We start from the raw sequence: 21,237 nt of genomic DNA on the forward strand, positions 1-21,237 counted from the left end.
AGCTGTTCATCTTTATTATTTAAGAGTACAGGTCATAAAATATACTTTTGTTAGAATATTCTTATATGCCTCAAAAATCAAGAAAGGGTGTTCTACTTCTTAAATTTATATAGCTTTTTTGGATCAAGGATTCCTTGTCTCTCAGAATATTTCTTGTCCTTCCTAAGCACTTGCCATGAAATTCATAACTGATTAGTTTTTTATAAGATTTGCTGGTTTACTGTGTTTCTTTGATGAGTGACTGCAAGCAATGAAGTCTCATTATTATGGAACCCTTATAGTAACTTCACTTTAGACATTAACTCTTCTTTTTTTTTTTTGTGATGCTGGATGCCATCATTCAGGAAAGTATGAAAATACGTAACAACTGCATTTTATAGAAAATCTTTGTTAACATCCCTTAAAAAATGAGATTTCAACTCAGAAATATGATAAATAGTTCTGTTTTCTGTGGCTTCACTCTTGCCCTTTCACAGGTATATTTCACTACTGAGATTTTTTTATGCCCCAAAAAATGGGCACCACAGCATCTTAAATAAATCTCTAAACATTCCAAAATGAAAGAATACCCTCATTTATGTGCCATAGTGGTTAAGACAGAGTCCTGTAGGAATCCTGCAGGTAATCTGTATGTATGTTCATAGCATGCATTTCATTTGGAAACTTCCTTGTTTGTCTTGCATTGTCCCCATTTCTACCATGCATTTGGCACCTATAAACTTATCATATGCTGGAACAATTAAATCCTTATCCTTTTTGGGAAGAGTTGCTTTGAAATAAAAAATATCATTCCTAAGTCAATCTAGTTACAATTGCCCAAGCATCATAATGCGAGTAGACCTAAAAAGTTCCAATCATCTTCATGTAATTTGGCTCATTGGCATATATTTTAATTACAAAATTATGGCATTAAGTAGAATTAGCTTATACACTATTTACCATTTTAAGTGCATATATCTGTCTTGAAGGCTTGCTGAAGCATGGCTAGTTTGGCTTTGAAGTGGACTGGTTGCAAAAGAACTCATGCTTTAATGTATGAGAGGGTTACCTAAGGTAACTTAGTCTATGAAACCGCTGGCAGCACTCATGGACCAGGCTGCTCACATGGGGAAACTACTCGGGTTCTGTCACTGGCTGAACATGCAGATCAGCACTTAGCCTAGTCTGGATTTATCTGCAAGCGTTTTTGGTTTGGTTTTTTTTGTTTGTTTGGTTGGTTTTTTTGAGCTTTCTTTTGAGCTGAAAAAGGGAAAGAAAAGAAAAATTCTGGTTTCAGTAAACAAAGTGATGCATTTTCCAAGCACTTATGACAAAAGCATAAGTGGTATAAAGGAGTTCATTTGTGACACGGGAAGAATTAACTCACTTAGGCTGGTGACAGGACATGGACCTATATCTTGCACTGCAGGAGAAAATGGCCAAAGCACAAAGTTGCTCTCCTAAGGCTCGTGGGGGGAAGCAAGTGCCTATTCAGTGTCTTCTAATAATTTCATGGTTTGTCCTAAATTTTTAATATTCACCTGGCTGCTGTATATATTCAAAAAACCAATTCCTTTGCATTCTAAATAATTCCAAAGCTGAACTGTAAATTTTGCTCATTTCTTCTTTAAAAGGAGCCAAAACAAAACTGTTACAAGTTTCATACCTGTAAAAGACTATGGGATGGATTTTTCAAATGGAGTCAGCTGGTACAGTTGTAGAAAACCATAATTTAGAGTGTTTTGTTATTCATTCAAAGATATCCCCAATTTATATTCATACAAAAAAGATCTGGGGACTATATTATAGACTTACAGAACATTGATGTTTATTTTACATTGGAGTAAGCAAGGTATAAAACGAGTCTTCCTTTCTGTGTTTCTACAGTGATAGTCCTAAGAACAAAAAACATTATAAAGAATGTGATGAGATTTCTGTTGATTAGGGATGATGGGAATAAAATAACTTAGAAATATCTGAATTTGGAAATTGAATTTAGAATTTAATTTTGCTCAACAGAAATCAGTATGTTCAAGGTACATTGGCTGGGGCATGTAGCAAGAAAAAAGACGTGGTCCGATGATGTGATGGAAAAGGGGGACCTTCTATTGGTGTTCTGTGAGCAGTGGCCTCAGCTAGGGTGCACTTCCATAGCTGAACTGAAGTGCTGAGGCCAGGGTCTAGTTCCCTGATCCCCATTACCAGACAAATCTATGGGACAGAAGAAGGGTCTTCATGTGGTTCTGAAAATTTTTGAGTTGGATTGGGTGTGTAAGGAGGGAACTGGGAACTGGGGTCTGAAGAGAATCATGAAGAATGTCTCAGCTCTCTATTGCATTTTCCATGTGAGTCTTGTACATTTTAGGAAACCAGCAGAAAAGTTACCCTTGCCTTTGATGGGAGAAGAACGAGACCACCTTTACAGCTCTTGAACTTCCACTTCTAAATCACTGTCAAATAAAACATTAAAAACAACTCAAGCAACACAAGTTGGCACAAGTTCAGAAAAAGGAGAAATATGAACATGTTCAGAATAGAACAGAGGATGCCTAGAAATTTGCTTTTGTCAGCCAAGGCTACATTTTTTTTAGTAGTCTAATACTGATAGAGATGGAGTCTTAAATTTTCCTCTGTATTTGCTTTCTTTTAGCAATTTTAAAAAATGCCTTCTTGTTAAGGGAGGTGTGATGATCAGCTGCCTGATTTTGAGATGAATCATTTAAATGGCTTGCACTAACTGTCCTGTGAGAGCTGCCAGACCTAGGACGGCTTTCTGCTGGTGTCCATTATAGACGTTAAGGTAATATGGAAAAAACGAGCATGTTGTTCTTTGCATTAAGAGTCAGATAGAACTGGTTGTCTCGTGCTGTTGGAAAACATTTTTACCCTTGTTTGGATGCTATGGTAAAAGGGGTTGCATCTTTTCACTACAGGGAATAACTTATTTTTATGTGTTTGAATTTCTTTGATGTGAAATCTAACTGCAATTCTTCTTGATGAACTGTGTTTCCCATGCTGGATTAGGAAGCCCAGCAATTGTTTCTTGGACCCTGCTGAGAAGAGAATGGACTTTTACAGTGAGAATTCTGAAACTTAGATTCCTGCTAGAAAAGGATCTTTTTATTCTTTTGTAGATTATGGAGTAGCAGTTATCTGCTTATGCTGTAGTTCTGAGAAGGAATATATATTTCATAGGCTTAGCATCCACTTTAGAAGCCTGGTACAAGGAAAGGAAGCTAGAATGTCAAAAAGTCCTGCATCTCACTACTACTCAGGTTCTCTTTGAAATGACCTGCAGGCAGCTAGGCTGCTGACAGACGTCCTGTCTACTGTGAGAAAATAAAAATGAAAAAAAAGAAAGCCTAGTTCTTCAAGCAAAGAATTGTCCACTATTTCCAGAAGATACTTGCATCTGATTATTCTGATGCAGCTTTTGTAGCAAGAAGGCAAAATGTTTTCACAATAGCAATATTAGAAAATGTAACTTGCGAAGGATTGCCTACCACGTTCTGCATGTTTTAATCAGCATGTAGATCTGGATTTTTTTATTTTGTGTTGCCAGTAGGATCTTTTTGTTGTTAATGTCAAGTACAGCAAGGATTTATAGACTTCCCTGAAGCACAGACTTTATATGATCAGATTAGAGTATAAAATCAAGGTAGCATAACAAAAAGTAAAGTGTTTGAAATACTGTATAAAACCACAAATGTTTTTTTCTTTTTTAAATTAGCACTTGGCCTTGCTGTCTTTCTGAAAAGAGATAGAATAGATTAATATCTGAAAGCCTTGTTGGGTCAGGAAATTGCCTGCCAGGTCTTCATGGTAGCCAGCCTGGCAGTTTGTAGGCTTCTCTTAGGCCTAGATCCATGTTCCATACTTTCCTTAAGTCTCACCTTCTTTCTGTATAGAGGTGGGATATGGGTACAAGACAGAGAAAAGAAAAACAAAAACATTTTTTAGTTAAGTAAACTGTCATTATCCTTGTTTTTGTAACTTCTGGGATCTGTTTATGTAAATTGCTTCATTACTTAAATAAAATAAAGTAGAAGGACACTGGAATGACTCCTCCTTTTGGAGCCTTCTTTTGAAGCATTGCTTCCCTCACCAGTTCTGGAAGTTCTCTCATTCTTCAAATGAGGGCAACACTCATTCACAGGTATTTTCCAATTTTGCAGTAAATTAAGGTTATAACCCTTCAAAACAGTATAACTACAATTCCGTTGTTGAATTACCTCTGCCAAAGTCCCCTTGGAATTAACAGATCTTAAAAAAGGACTCTGTTTTCATATTGCGCTTGGGTTTTACCACTTGATAAAATAAAGCAAATGTTCATGAAGGATAAGTCACTGCTTTCTATAATTTTGGTTTATTGTACTGCAAAATGTTTTCTTTTGATAGAGATCAGGAGTCTGTTGGTCATGCTGATGGAAGTTAATGAGAAATGTCAGACTGTAGTCACGTCACGGCGTAGGAGGAATTGTTTCATAAAGCTAATCACACTGAAGATCGTGGAGGGAACACCTGAAGGTAAGACAAAAAGAGAGAATTGTTCTTAGCATATGACCTCATTCTCCAAAAACATGGCAAACCTGTTAATGGTACTTCAGCAAGTGGGTAGCTCAGGCTAAGAGCAGAAGAGTTAACACATTTTCTTCCATTTGGTAGAATTAGGAAAAGCCTGTTGAAATGGTGAGCCAATCCACACTGAAACCTCCCTGAGCAGCCAAAAGAGCACAGAAAAATGTTTTATCTCCTTCCCAAATATGCTGAGCTGTCTTCCCTTCCTATGTCTCATACTGTGGTTACTGTGTATGTTAGGGGTAAATGCAACCTGTCTCCTTCCATTACTCTTCTGTCTGGTTTAGCTTCCTGGCATTAAAGATGAGCTGTTCCAGCCTATCTGCATTCACCAAGAAATTGGCAATACACAGTGGTTTAGCACAGTAGCGGCCCTCTGTCAGTGTGCTGCGCTGTGCAGGCTGTGGGGCAGCGTGCCTTGGCATTTTCCCCGCTGCTACACATGCCACAGTGTTTAAAACTTCTGTCTGCAGGAAAAGAGTTGTAAGACCCAAAATTACTATCTGGCTCCAACCGTTACTGAATGAAACCATTCTGAACAAGGATAAAATAGGGCAAAGTGTCAAATTTTGGTATGAGAATATGGCAAATATTTTGATTGAAGAATCAGTTTTGGTTGTAATCTCTTTTGGGGTCCATATGTCTTTTCAGCACTCAGGATTACTAATGAAGGCAGTAGTGAGCAGTGATGCTGAACTTAGCGTAAAATGCCTGAACACCATCTAATTTCCACTTAAGCAGAATTTGAGAATTGAAACAATGTGCAGCCTTTGTGTTGATCTTAAAGGCTAAATATTATGTCATTATTAATGCCAAGTTTTTTTGTTACATGACAGATATTTTTTCATTTACTTACTTGGTCGGTTACAGTTTGTTTTGTGAAGGAAGGGAACTAATTTCCACAATACTTAAATTACTAATCAGCACAGTATAACCATGAAGTATTTATCACTGTTTTCCATGGCTGTATTAGCTGCTTGGCCAAAACAAATCATCAGAGACACCCTCCCCCTGACAAATTACCTTTTGCAATTAAACATGGTAATTTCTTGATATGTTTTCTGAGAATTTGTGAGCAATTAATATGGTGAGAAAATTTATTTATTGAATCATTAGTGGTCTGTTCTTGGATTTAAGATATTTCACATAAAATTATTTGCAACCAGGTGAGTTGGCTTGCTTGCATTCTTCTAATCTCTGACATTTCAAATTCTTATTAAGATGGGTGATTCAGAAAGCCATATGGGATTTTTTAACATTAGGTACAACATATGATCATCAAAAAAGTGGGGGCATTTTTGAACCCTGGGGCCTGTTGGCTTTTCATCTCTCTTAAGGAATATACAGCTAGATACAAGAGACACGATGTAATTTTCTGCCTTCCTGTTCCCTCGTTCTGTGAATGTAAATATCGTCAGTGGTCCAAATGGCAAGTTAAACATCCTAATATGGAGACACAAAGAACCTACTAGGGAATGTGTTAGTATGCCAATGTATTTCTGTATATGTTCGACATTCTGGTAATTACCAGTCTGGTATACTATTCAATATTCATCTGTCCTGATCTCTGGATGTCTCCTAAAATCAAGAGAATGCATATTTTTGTTAATCAGCTCAGACAAATACTCTACAGTTAGAGAAGGTAAGGTGAATTTTTACAATTTGCTGCATTTGTATCTGCTTCCTTGGTAGCTGAAGGTCTTTTTAACTGTACTAGAACCAAAAAACTCATGAAAAATAACACCCTAAAGTCTAATCAGCCTTGATTCAATTTTGCCAGGAAGTGGGGCTGGAAGGGGATCAATGGAGTAGAAATTATGGCCATGGGTAAAATTCTGTCTTGCTGGATATGAATATTTTTCATTTCAGTCCAGACCCATATGAAAATGATTGTTAATTCAAATGAGCTCTTGGCATAAGATATAATCCCAAATTTACTTTTGGGTACACATGCCCAAAGCACTTACCTCTTTTTATGTCCTACACTTTACATTCTCCTGTCCAATGGTGTACTAAGACTGGGGAGATCAGCTGAGTAAATCTCTCCAGTGGACAGCGAAATTTGCAGCCAGGGAGAGTGAGGGGGTGAGGATCTCTCAATGAATGATTTCGATAGTACATTTCTACGGTGTATTGCCTGTTTCAAAATACAGAAGTGTCAAGAGGAAGTTAGGTAGGCAGAACCACACAGCCTTTCAATGTTGTTGTGATTGTACTTTGCGACAAACTTTTAGCCAGCTTATTTGGCCGATTATAAATATGTATCATTAACACCCTAAAGAAATCTTTTTAAACAATAGATGGTCAGCACCTGTTTGCACGTAGTTTGTCTTCTTGGTAGAGAGTCTAGGCATTAAATAGATAAAAAGGGTAGAGTAAAGCCTCTCATGACTGTAAGGAAACAATATATAGAAAGTTTGGGGGCTGCAATGCTGTGATTCTGCTAGTCAATAACAGCTAAACTGAGTCAAATTATAATAATTAAAATCAATCTGTAATCTTTTCCTGTGTAGTGAACCTTGTGTATCCAGTTTAAATAGTCTGGGGTACCAGTACATTTTTTTTTTTAAAAAGTACATGTCAGCAATACAACTTGCAGATACTTGCCCATTTTTTTCCTGGTAAAGTTCAAAAAAATGACAGGCACTGTAAGGAGGCAATTTCCCATTGAAGACATTGAGTGCCATCTGTAAGGCAACAATGGTGGCTGCATGCTGTAAATACAAGAATCCTTTAATTAAAGGCCTATTGAAAATGAGTGCATGTATCTATTGCTTAATAATATGTCGAGCACATTATCTGTCCACTTAACATTACTTGTGTGGCCTCATTAATACTTGCCCTCTGCAACATTGAACAGATACTGTCCTTTTACAGCTGTACATACTGAAATGCTGCATGTACAAAGTGCACATGTATGTAAATATTTAAGAAGCCTTAGTTACTTGCAGTTCTTAGCAAAGTTAGTAGGAGCTGTTAAAACTCCTTTATAAACAACTAGTGCCTTTGCAAGTTTAATAAACAGTATTTGAGATCAGATTAATAAGGGAGTCAGTCTTTGGCTGATTTATACCTCATAGGTCATATATACTGGGATAGGTCATAATTTAACTGCAGCTTAGAAGTAGGAACTTTATACCAAGAACAGGCAAAAAATTTCCTTCTTCAAGAACAGTCTTTGCATATTATTAAAAAAAAATCACCACTAACTGCCTTCATAAAAGTCTAAAATAACTTTTTTCTTTTCTTCTTTTTCTGTCATTTTGCATCTAAAAAACATACATTTTTTCCAGTTCTCTGCTCAATCAAAACAATACTACAATGAAACAAGCTATGACATCAGGTGGAAAGTAGAATGATGCAGGTTTCAAAGTAATATCTGTTCATTAAAGAATGAAAATAATTCAATGCTATTAAAGGTTAACCACATAAAAAATGCTCTTAGCTGTATTTCATGAAGGACACAAAGTTTCATGACTTCCACTGCATTTAGTAACTGCAGAAAGGGGGCATAAAAGAAACAGAAAGGACTCACCGCAGAATACATAACCATTTTTTGGTGGTGTGACTGCTTTCTAGCATCTGAGATATGCTTTAGAATGGTTTTTAAAAGAATACCTGAAAGAAAATAGTGAAGCAATGACAATGAAAGGGATTCTTGTCATAACATCTGTATATGTGTTATGGCTTTAACACAGCATCTGTCTTTAAATGCACTAGATTTATTCAATTGACTTTATAGGTAATTTGTGCTCAGTGTACTGGTTAATTCTAATACTTTTATATGAACAGTGAACCTATTTGGCTTCTGTGTAAAATGTTTTGGGGATCCCTAATGCCCTCAACAGCTTCAAACAGTGCATTCACAGCTGCTTTGTGCCAGCTGAACAGTGCAAGAGGAGCACGGTAATTAACACAACCCTCTTTTGTGTGTAATTCCATCAACTTCCTGCTTTCCAGAGAAAAAGAAAGAGCACATCCTGTGCACTCCAGGCCTTCTTAAATTATGTGCTTGTCTGTATCTTATTAATCTTAACTGCTGAAAAGTTGTAAGACAAACTGTATGAATTAAATGAACAGCTGTGCTCGTATGTTAGCATAAGGTTGGAATCTCAACAAATTAAAATCCTAAAATGAGAACTATACAGTCTAGCAGAATTAGACACATGCATTGTCTTCAGCTACTGGCACATTTTTTTTTAATAGCAATTGTTAGTAAAGCAAGAGCACAGGTTTGAACTTTGTGCTTAGTTTTGTAAGTTGGAACTCCAAAAAGCCAAAAAAAATTAACCCAAGTTTATATGGGATTAGTCCTAGTAGCTCACAGAGCCTGACCATACAGTGTCCATATAAAACACAAACAATGCCCAAAGGGTGACAGTGGACAAGTGGAGGAGAGTGAGAGATTAAAAGGTATAAACTCTTTTTAAATTTCAACCACTATTTGCTGAGTTTAGAATCAGTTTGATAATTTCATTTTAGTACTCTCGGTTGTGGAATATATAGACTTTAGGCAACAAAGCTACCATCCTAGAGATTATTACAAATAATATTTTGTTATGTAAATTGAGCATGGTGGCTTAGGTTAAATGCAGACTTAGTTCATCAAGAATCTGTATATTACTTCAGATTTCTTATTCAGCATAACCACAACAATACCACCTTTTTAATGTTACATAGGATATTTTTGATTTATATCCTCACCATCTCTTTCTGCATTAATCAAAATCTTTTAGTGCTGATCACCAGTATCCACATCATGACATCTTTCACAGTTCTACTATGGAATAGGTAGCAATGTTTATTTATACTCCGCCTTCTTTCCCATCCTACTCCTGATTTTAAATGGGGTAAGAATTCAGCTTACCTCCCTGCAAACGTGATTTTTGTATTTGTTTGTGGAACCCAAATTCCGCCTGCAGTAACAATTCTGAGAGTTTTATCAGCTTGGTCCTGACACCATGAGTAGCCCAAACAGGTAACGTGTAATTGTTAAGGTCCTAGGGTGAAGAAAGAAAATACAGTGATTTCCTTACTTATTCCTATTGCTAACTGCTGTTTGTTCTGGCACAAAATGCTAGTTAGAACAAATTCTGTATGTTTCACTCAAGTATCATTTTCCCTTTGGGATAAAATTATGACTGTATTTTGCATGTAGGCAGGTGTAGAATTATTATTTATAGAAACACACTGCTTAAAACAAATTTGAAGGGCAGTGTTCAACAAGAAGAGGAAATATAGCAATAAACCATTTTGCAAAAAGCAACTTGCATTATTTATGCCAGTTGCTAATGCAGTGGTCAGGTGCAAAAACTTTACTTTGTGACTCTCTCAGCCATGTACTGAGATATATCTGAGATCTTTACTGAAACAAATCCTATATAAATGTCAGGATTTTAAGGGATGGCAGCTCTGATATATAAGTGAGATCCAGAGATCAAGTAGGAATATGTACAGCTGTAATTCAGATGTACCAGAGTGTGAGGTATAGGTATAGGGATTAAACATACAGATGGAATTCATACCTATGTGTACCAGTCTACTGAACACTGATGCAGTCCTGCAGCTGAAGGGGAATGGACTAGTCTTTCCTGAGGGACACAGCCTAAGATATATTAATGGTCACAACTGTGAGAAGGGAAAATATGCCCAATACTGCTGGTTTGCACTTCAGAACAAGAAGTTTTAAAGAAAATGCCAACTCCTTAAAGTGCTTGCTTAAACAAGTGAAACAATAGAACATGTTAGGTTCAACCAGCTCAGGTCACAATCTATGACTTTCTCTTTTAACAAATGTGACTTGGTGTCTTGAGGAAAGAATTGGCTAGGTGCATGCTATTTAAGACAGTGCTGTAGGCAAGCAAGCACCTCAGTCTCCAGGTTACCTGGAAGTCAGATGACTCTTGGCCAATAATGACAAATTGAGAGATGTATGATACTGTGTTTTCATGAATTGTGTTTAGAAAACTGTGTAAGAAAACTCTCTTCGTATGCTTGAAATGGTGAGTGGCTTTTATGGCAGATGTCTTAATTGATACCCTTGGAGTCTTCACTCAGTAGTATGAAAGACCAAATCTCATAAAATCTAACACTAGAAGGGAAAACCCGACTCATTGGTTTTGTCTTTCAGCATTTAGCTAGATCCCTGGTGGGAGCTGTCAATTTTGAACGTTTGCCTGGTGACACAGCTTTCTTAGTATGATATAGCAATTGAAATAAAAAGTTGTGATCCTGAGCTGTTCTGCATTTGAAAAATATGGAATGGTTACCTCAGTGAAATTACAGTGGGGTATCCCAGCATGTTAACATTCCATAACCTAAGGCCCCAGCTAATGTTCCATGCAAGAATGCTTTGACCAAAGTCAGACCTTTGCAAAAACTGCAGGACAGAAGGTAAACTCATTGGCATCGCACCCAAGTATTACATGTTGCTTGGAAATCCACCTTAGAACTGCCTCAGTTTTCTAGGGGATATCCCAGTACTGGTGGCCAATTTATCATTAACCTTTGAGTTTAAAAATAATTACTTATTAAAGCATTTGTAGTGAATGCTGCCTGCAGCAATAAATGTTTAACGCAAGAGCCTTCAATTTTCACTTGCTTCAGCTGAGATAAGTCTAAACTTTGAAGTGACATGAAATGGGGCTTGTTGCTAAATTAAGGGCACTCAGGATTTTTTCAAATCTCAGTCTGAGGTACCAGACTGCGGGACCCGGACACACATGGCAGAGTGGGCACCACAGTATTCCTTCTGTTATAAAATCCATACTGCTTTCTGATGTGCCTGCTTCCTATGCTACGAACAGGTTCCCAAACTTGCACAAATAGTCATTTGTGACATTGCAATGGCTGCTTAATTCCTGAAAATATTCTGACCACTACTGTTCATATGCAAATAATGACTTCTCTTGCTTACACAATTTGTATAAAATCTTTGTGGAAGGATGCTTATGTTTTTTTTGCCGACAACTATCTTATCCCTGTCTATCTCTGTGATGGGGTAACAAGGTAATTTTGTCCAAAGGAATGCTTTTGCCTAATTCTCCATCAGCAGCCGCTGACAGAATACTGGATTTGCTAGGCCAAATGGTTTGTGTGTTTTGTAGTGCTGAGTGACCCACAGCAGCCTCACACAGTCATAATGTCCTTAATGGATTTTCAATTGCAAGTTTGAAGTTAGGTGAGGGTTTCTGGGAAAGGAGCTGAAAGTTTGGAAGCACAGACCTACCCTCTTTTCATGTCTTACCAACAATAGAAATAAGAGCTAAAACTAGTTTTCAGGATGTATAAGTATTTCTATTGGACTTTGGGACTATTATTTACCTCATATTGTAAAGTGTCAGAGAGCTTCCAGATTCTTTCAGTGTTCAACTTCTTCAATGGGTATCCTGTATGAGTGGCTAAAAATTTCAGAAATGGCTGGAATACGAAAAAGTAAACTTGTAATACACAAGGTATTTTTACATCATTTCTACACACTACCATACTAGTACATAGTAATTTTTAGAAACAAAATGGTCTGTGCATTTAGCAATGAATCATTGCCTAGTGGTAAGAGAATTTGGCCTATTCATCTAGACAAGATTGGTGATCTGAGTTCAGATTTGAAGTATGGTGCCTTGGTGGAAATGTTCAGCTGGGGATAGAGTAGAGGGGACACATATATATGAGGAAGTCTGGCAGAAATCAATAAACTGCTTAAAGGAAATGTGATAAACAGAATGATTCTCATGTTGGTATTGAGCAGAAGGGAGATATGGCATAAATTTGATAAAACTGGGAATTATGATTCACTTGCATATAATACCCAGATGCAGAGCCACAGTTAGATGGCTGAGGTCAGTGGTTAAAGGTTATAGAAAAATAAGTGGGTTTGATAGTCTTATTTTGACTAAACCCGGGAAGAAGAGGGTTGCAGCAGAATAGACAAATGATTACATACTCATGGCAAAGATTTTGATGGTGGAGAAAGAAAGGAAAGGATGCTTTACAGAGGCAAGAATGAAACGTAAGTGAGCACCTGAATGAACACTTTGGGTGTGAAACATGAACAAGTACTTGAAGAAAGCAGCCTGTTATAGAAAATCTGGGAGCTGTGAGCATTTTGAGGTGGAAGAAGAATCTGAACTAGCAGAGTTATATAGACAAAGACATCAGAGGAGTTGCTTTACATGGGAGTAAAGAGAGAGAGGTGTTGGAGTGATTTGAGAGGTATTGGCACTGATTTGATCTGAGTTTTTGTTCTGTCTGCTCTCCTAGAAAATAGGTGGGCTGTTTTCTTGCAAGGTAGTCAATAATCTATCTTTTCTATGACTTGTAATTTTCAACTGATGGGAATAGACCAGTCCAGCTGGAATTATAATGTTGTAATTGTTTTTTGATTGTGTTGTCTACACCCACTGTGAAGATTAGAGATCTGGAAGGAGCATATTGACTGACATTTTTAAAACCTACCTGTTAGATAATGTTGGCAGAAGTGGTACATTTTAATTAGATTTCCGGAACTGAAAATACTTTACCCTGTACTGCTTGAGTTGCCTTTGGAAATCCCTTGTTGCAAAGGTTTCTCTCAGAAGCTTATTGTATTTTGGGCAGTGTGAGAAAGGTAAGTATAGCAACTGAAAAGAAAATTGCAAAACATTAGTTAGGCAAGTTGCCTTTTGTTCTGCAATTCAATGTACCCTTGCAGGATTGTTGTTCTGATTGGCTGCACGAGTTAGGACAAGCTGAAAAATAATTTGGGAATGTAGTTTTCAAGGATACTCATCTTAAGGACTGTAAGAGTCATACCGATGACTACATACAAAATAATCCTTACATGTTCCGAGGTGTAATAGCTGCAGTAGTTCAAAATTAAAGGGTTCATTTACACAAGATGAAATTTGTCCCTTGACAGAAGACTAACACAAGCCCTCATGAACGACGTTGTGCTTGGCTTCCCAGGGGTGATTTCAGTCACTGTGTTCAGTTTTCTTTAAAGACACCGTCACCTTTTTGCAACAAATTACCAAACAGCAGCTGGCCTGCAAAAGGAGTCTTTGGGCACACTCAGCTGTATCAAGTGGATTTACCACAGCTTCATTTATTTCAGCTAAATTGTAGAAACTTATAAAGTTTCTATAACAGTTTTGTCTTTCATTAATTTGAGACATATAAAGGTTAAAGGTTACATGTGTCTGGGATAACTTAAGAATTTGTTAATTCATTTATCTAAACTGAACTGAGTTTATTCTTGTTTGAAAGTTTTTTGTGTTAAATTTTAGACAAAAGTTAAAACAAAATTTGACACTGGGATATTCTTAGTATTTTTTTCTAATGTGCTTTTTGTCCTTTACCCAGTAATAAAGCTCCGTCTATATAGTCCCACAGTTAAAAGAATTTTAAAAAGAACTTGGGAGTTCTGAAGGGATAATTATCTCTGAAAGCTTCACAGCAGTTCCTTGATCTTTTGAGAAATATAATCTATCTATTCCAGAAGGTAGGAAAGTATTACTGAATCATAACCATAGGCTAACCATCAGGCATGACTTTACCAATAAAAGATGGACGCTGGTTTTGGGTAGTAAGATACATGCGGTCTCAAGCTTAGCCTGTGTATGTAGTAAAGATGAATTTAAAACACAAATAGTTGAAAAATATACAAAAAATGTGTATGTGTTCATGACTTCATGATTTCTTTGAATAAACTTGCTTTCTCCCCTAGAAGTGAACGAGGTGCTGCACCTACTTGCTGAGTTTGCTAGTGGTATTGATACTGGCTGGGTATTCTTGACTGTTTGCTGCGGTACAACCATCTGTGTCAGATGTACTATACTCCTGATCTTTCCTAGCTTTTTACCATAGATTTTCCACAAATGGAAAACTCCAGCTCAGCTCAGCTGCCCAGCTTTCCCCTTTAAGACAAGTACATGTAGGCTACAGGGCTGTTATCTACACAATTCCTCACAGGATGAAGGAGATTAAAAAATACATTGCCCTATGAACTCATGCTCTTATTAAAAAATGCATTGCCCTATGAACTCATGCTCTTATAGCTCCGATTCCTCCTCACTTTCCCCTTTTACTTTTTCCATCAACCTTCAAGTTGCATGAAAACCAATCTTGTGACTCAATTCTTGCTGTAATGAAAATCCCAGAATAATTATTTTGTCTTTTCCCTTGGCTGCGAGCTAAGAAATGTTGAAGCACTAGTCAGAATGGATGTTTCCTCTTCTCACACAAAGAAAGTCAAGTTTGTGATAAGTTCAGGATTAATCTACTTCTATAGCGGTTTACTCACATTATAGGTTAATTCTTTTTCTCAGTTCCTAGGACTTTTGTTTTTCTTCCTTTTTTGTTTGGTCCAGGTCTCTGATATATAAGTCCATTCCTGTGGAAACTCTTGAAAATATTCCTCCTCAGCTTATTAGGCCTTTCTGCACAATGCTTGTAACATGATGTACTTTCCATTGCCTTGACCATGCCCTTTATCCTGTCCCTTCATCTCATGTTCTAGGTATTTTTTAATGATTAAGGGAAAGCAAATGCCCCTAGTTTATACTCACGTTATCATGTGACAGTGGCACTGTGTGAACTGGAATTGGCTGCCAAAGGATTCTGGAATTCCAAATCTGGCCCTGTGTTGGTGGGTACAGCCCGGCAAGACTTGCCTGAGCACTCATAAGCGTGTGATCACAGTCAGTGCTTTGAACATAAATCTGAACCAAGAAAAACAAAAAGAAAAACCATTTGGAAGGTCATTCCTCGTGTTAGTTGGTTGGTTGGCTTTTTATTATTCTCTTGGCAGGAAAGAAGGGGACTGGTACTGTGCCGGGGAAGATGGCACTAAAGTAGAGTGGGATGAAGAAGGACCATGAGGAAGAAGTGGGAGGGAGAAAGAGTGAAGCTGAAGTAGGGACTTGGAATAAAATTTTGGTGGACAAGGAAGGTACAACAGTTCCCTTAGGAGTCCTAGTGAAAAGCATTAGACTGACTCCATTTGACCACCTAGGCTTTGGGATATCATGTATGCACTGAACAGCTGAACCCTAAATGAAAATTAAGCTGTATCTGCACTCCATATGGAAGCATAGAATTGGAGATATCCAACACAGATAATCTGCCATACAACAGTGACGCATCTGAACCTGATATACAGCCTAAAAAACCTTTCACATGGTTTTCAGTTAACCATCAGCCTGAATAAAAGTTGAGCCACAGTTTCAGGGGTACTTTGAAATTGCATTTAGTTCAATGGGTATTGTTATCTCCAGCCGTATCAGGTTCAGACTCCCATGCATTCAGGAAGTCCCATTAACATCCATGAAAAACATCTTCCCTCCCAGTACTTGCCTCACTCTGCTTGTACACAACACTCAGGAAATAAGAGTATCTCCTCCGCATGTACTGGCCAAGCTCATACTGTTGCTGTATGCCAAGCTGTAGAAGTAACAGAATAGTATAAGAGGCTCAAGAAGTGCATCTATCCTTAAAACAAAAATATTAGATAATACTTCATATTATTTTCATAAAGACCTTCTTACTTTCTAAAGTGAAGGACAAAAGTAGACGGGAGAAAAAGGCAGTAAAGATGCTGTGTTTACAGTACCGGGTAATATTCGGTATGTCTTCCTGATGGATACAATTTTGCATTTTGCTGTACAGAGAACTATGTCTGTGTTTATTCAGCCGAGTAAGACTGACTGAGGGGCAGAGTAACTTAAAACAGGCATGGAGACCTCCCAGCACGGTCTGGCTAGTTTTTACTCTATTGCTGACTCACAGCATTTTATCTGGGAGTACAGGCAGAGCAACCACATGTCCATAAAGACACATCCAGGATATGAATCCCATAGTGTATCACCTGTTATTCTGTATGGAGGTTACAGTTTTACCTTGAGCAAGATCTCATTTTTCAGGAAGACAGAAAATCTTGAATAGAAGACTTCAAGTAGAAGTCCTTCAAGCCTTCAGGTATTTTGCTGCAATGGTTAATTATTATTGATGGTCCGAAACATTAGATTCTTGGTCCATGCCTGACTATGTCCCCAGATTTCAGCCACTGGATCTTCTTACATTTTTAAATGACACATTCTTCACCATCACAGATCTTATTCCCAGTAAGATAATAATCAATAAAAAAGATTCAAATCACTTAACCTCTGTGTTTAAATAGATGACAATTCTCTACTGCACAGCAAAATAGGTTTTCCAGGCTCAGCATTTTAGTAACTCTTTGCTGCACATTTTCCAACTTACCAACATAATTTTGTAAACACATGACATGACAATCACATGCAAAGTCCCTGTAATGGTCTCATTATTGTCATCTTTTTTGCTTGTGCCTGCTGTTTCCTGGCCTAAATTGAAATATATTCAACTTTGCTCATGTAATAATTACTCTGCACCAGGATCACAAGTACAGTGATTACTCATCACTTCCTAAAGTCCTTTTCTAAGTCATAGGATCATGGGATAATTCAGGTTGAAAGAGATTTCAGGAAGTCTCTCATCCAACCTCCTGTTCAAAGCAGGGTCAGTTAAGAGGTCAAACCAAATTACTTGAGGCTTTATCCAGAGCGCCAGACATGGCCCGCAGTGTGTGTATGTGGTCACCTCCTTCTGTTGCTGGAACTGTGCATCCAGTTTCCTAGGCTGTACGCTTGGCCTAGGCTTCTGCCCCAACTTGCCTAATATGTGTGTTATTCAGTCATGACACCTGGGTCCTGAAGCCTTCCATACCCTGCAGCAAGCTGGTATGTAGTGCTGAACTCACACAGTGTGTGTGTGGAATGACTGCGTTACAGCTGAGTTACAGCACAGGAAGCTGCTCTGTTCGCTCTGTCTCTTCCAGGGAGGTGATGTGAAAGGAAACAGGCCTGACCTTGCATTGGAGTTCTGTATGGTCCCCTAAGAGACCATGGCACTGAGGAAGAACCACTCAGGCAGTTTGTTCAATTCCAATTTTGGTGGAGACCTGACAAGCGACTAGTTCCCCTAGGAGAGAGAACATGTGCAGTGTGCTAGACTCACTGGACATAAGGTGTGTGAGCAAACTTACTCCACAGCAGCCATTTATCTGTGACATCCAGAATTTTGACACACCTAAACAGCGAGGCTGCTCGGGCAAATAACTAGTGAATTCTTTCCATCCAAACACCGTATCTTGGGGAAAAAGGAACAAAGCACAGACATGGCGGCTCATGCTAGTGGGAGCAGAGGAGAAGTGGGGTGAAGACCATTTAGTGCCCACATATTCCCCTTACAGCCTGATAGGACAGGAGTTCACCCTCAGCTCCCCTTGCAAAAGGAGGCAGCTAACACTAATTATAGGAGCCAGACACAGTTGGTCTCTGCAGTTACCTCAGCTGCTTGTAGTTACTATCATCAGCTGATACTTGTGTGTGAGCTCAGATCTGCTGTATTCCACCAATGCCTGCACTAAATTAGCTGAGCTTTCAATCAACATTCCCTGGCACAGCATGAGAGAAGTTTCTGCTAGTACTGATCTTAGTGAGCTGGGAAGCACTCCTACTCAGCAAAGACTGAGAATGGCCAGTCAGCACTTCTACCACGTTATACTACTGATGGTTAACATGTCATGTTCGGTCTCGTGTGAGCTGTGATGATTACCTGTGCCTGGCTCCCCCCAGAATACTCCAGTCTGCAGTCTAACAGCTTAACATACACTGCTATCAGACCAGAACAGGCTGACTCAGTGTCATTTAAAATCTGTGACAGCTTGGAGTTGTAGCATCCTAGTAAGTTCTTTGGTGGTTGTTTTGAGATCTGTACATGGCAACTTAATATGGACTTTCTCCAGGTGAAAACAAACTTCCAAACCCCAAATATCAAGAGACCACATTCCAATATTTCGGTATATTGTCCCAGGTAATCAAACGCACCTTGGTAAGCTGTCCATATCCCTGTTGCTTTGCCACTTCTTTGTGCTTGTCAGTTGGAAAAAACTCCTGTGGGGTATGATCACCATGGCGAAATACCTAGTAAATTGGATGGAATTCCATGCAAATTACTGAGCTTTTTGTGATGGATATAATTAGTGCAGTCACAAGGAATATGCAGTGGCAATGGATGCTGTATCTGACAGATGCTAAATATAGTCAAGGTGATTTTCATGGGTCTAGATAGCTACTACACCTGTTTGATATATTTAGATAAATGTAACTCTTCTTTTTACCCTGGCATTTGAAAAGTAGTTAAATAATTTTTTGCAAGTTATAAAAACTATAAAGTATCTTAATATATTTTAGAGAGTTTTTATAATATTTAGGAGGCATAGACCACAACATTTGGTAAAAAGGAAGCAAATAGAAGCATGTAAGCAATTTTCCAGAAATATTAGAATATTTTAGGACTAGCAGGAAATTCAGAAGAAAAAAACCCAAAGTACTGCTCTAGATACAGTTTCTGTGTCTGACTGCTATGAAGTGCTCTTTCTTGGCAGAAATTATCCTTAAAAAGCCATCACAAGAGGTGATGAAAGTGTCATCTAATATATAAATACAGACTAAACTGTTACTCTGAAAACAGCAAAGCTATTCTGCAATTTTACTTCACCTAAAAGATAAATCTATAGAGATACATCAAGATTTTTCATTCCTGCAATTAATTCTTTCCTTGTCCAGCATAATTCCTGTAGATAGGTGCCATATAACTTTAAAATCTTACCACTAGATTTTTTCTAATTTCTTAATCCAAGCAGAGAGAAATAAAATTAAAAACTGCAGTACAAAATTATTTAAGTGATTTACAAGCATGTTCTATGTTCAGAACAAAATTCAGGCTTCCTGCAGACAAATGGTACGCCATAATCATTGCAAATAGCATTAGTTTCACAGGACTGGTTCTATGTTGCTTATTCATTGCCACTGTACACTTGTTTGGGTTTCACATAATGAAATTTGTTTTGCATGTTCATCCATTGATACCACTGGAAAAGTGGAAACTCTTCCATGGTCAAAAGGGTTTTTGCACAGTTGATACTTAGTTGTGAAATCTTTTACAGTTTAAAAAAGAATCCTATGTGAGTCCTCTCTTAATGTTATAAAAAAGCATTGTTTGTCAATTTGGAAAGTTAGGTTGATCTAAGACTGCACAAAGGAGACAAAATTATAAAATCTTATTTAAAAATTATTTTTTTTGTACAGTGCAATAGTGAATTTTGAATATGCAGGAAACACTGAAATGTTCACAAAGTGCCCCCTCCCTCCACCCTAGAATACAAGAAGAGCAGTAAGTGACAGCTTTTGAAGAAATTACATTTGCCCATGAACACTTTACTTACTACGGACACAAACTTCAGTTTTCTTTTTGCTGTGGTCTGGTGAAGAAAGATGCAGAAAAGGCAGAACATGAAACACAGACTCCAAATTCCACACACCAGCTGCCTTGCTCTCATCCTGAGGGTAGCTTTCGGATATTTTGCACACCTGGGTCCCAGGTTGGATGTGGTGATAGAGCAGGTATGTGGCTCAGGGGGGAGGAGTCAGTTGTGCTCAGTGAAGTCCAAAAGCAGGCTGTGAGCTTGCCTCCTCCTCCCTTTTCCCCCTTCTTGGGTTAGTGCTTTTTGGGGGATTCATTAAATGAAAAGAGTCTTTTCCACTTGGGCTCAATTTCTGTCCCCCAGGTTTATCATGAAGTGGAATCTCTGAGCCCTCTAATTCCTGCCCCTGGCACTCGGAAGGCAGGTAAAGAACTATAAGTTGCCTTCTATTATTTAAGCTCGGATTTAGTAAGGGTCAGTCAGCCCTCTCAAAGTGGAAATACTGCAGGTGTGCTGTGTCCTGCTGTATGTAGAAGAGCTAGTAAACCATCCTCATTCCTAGTGCTCACACAATCTTCCCTGGACACTTCCTACTAGAAAGCTGAAAGTGCTGACAATTGTTCTTCTATAAAGGATCTCTGTATTTTTCCCTGGATTGGGCTGCAGTCTTTAGGAGGAATTAGCAGCAGAATGTTTTGTTGCATGGGAGCAGGAATAAACCTAAATTGACTGCAAAAAACATAAAGACACATGAATGAACTTTTAATCTTTACACTAGACTGACTACATCTTAGGTGGCGAAGCATGCCACTATTTTCTATAACTATCTCCTTACTATTTCTCTTGCTGCAAACAAGACTTGTGCATTGTTACAGTGTGCATAATCAAGAGTCATTTCTGTCCTTTCCCCAGTATACTTTAAACAAACTAAAAATCTAGCTCAGAGCCAGTGTTGCAAGGGACAGGATTGATCTTGCAGGTTTGTTGTTCTATGTTCAATCATATTCATGCGTTAACGAAAGCCCTGTTAATGTGTAGAAGTTGAGGATGATTTCTAAGTGGAAAGCTCTCTGTAATTAAGAATTTAAAACAAATTGCTGGGAAAAAAAATCATGTTGCTGCCCCAAGAGGTTATATAATCTTAAACAATAACAAAGAATGAAACTTTCTTTCATAATTATTAGATATAGCCTTGCCTATATCAAGGCAAGATATCCATATCTATCCCTAGATATCTATATCTTATGTATATCCCCTGCAAGGACCAGTTCTCTGTGCTGAGGTAGCAATGATGTAGCTTTCACATCTGTCAGAGCCAAGCAATTCTTCTATGATATATTCAGGGGTCAGACTTTCTTGGTGCAAAACGGTTCATCTGCGATTTCTGCTTTTATGCCTGACAAGTCTCATACACTCAT

General features: G+C 38.0%; 1 protein-coding gene across 1 annotated transcript; it reads right to left on the reverse strand.

Annotated features, from left to right (window-relative positions):
- Positions 1 to 6,537: 6,537 nt before the first annotated feature.
- Positions 6,538 to 20,118, reverse strand: LOC104512456 (prostatic acid phosphatase-like). The gene is made up of 10 exons (XM_010155436.1): positions 19,841 to 20,118; positions 18,441 to 18,536; positions 15,889 to 15,975; positions 15,102 to 15,254; positions 13,077 to 13,175; positions 11,881 to 11,976; positions 9,425 to 9,557; positions 8,093 to 8,175; positions 7,165 to 7,271; positions 6,538 to 6,694 (listed from the first exon to the last, which is right to left on the reverse strand). The coding sequence occupies exons 1-10, from the start codon at positions 19,952 to 19,954 to the stop codon at positions 6,538 to 6,540; spliced, it is 1,125 nt and encodes a 374-aa protein (XP_010153738.1). The 5' UTR covers positions 19,955 to 20,118.
- Between the last annotated feature and the right edge of the window lie 1,119 nt (positions 20,119 to 21,237).

Source organism: Eurypyga helias, unplaced genomic scaffold, assembly GCF_000690775.1.
Source record: "Eurypyga helias isolate BGI_N326 unplaced genomic scaffold, ASM69077v1 scaffold31857, whole genome shotgun sequence".
NCBI lineage: Eukaryota > Metazoa > Chordata > Aves > Eurypygiformes > Eurypygidae > Eurypyga > Eurypyga helias.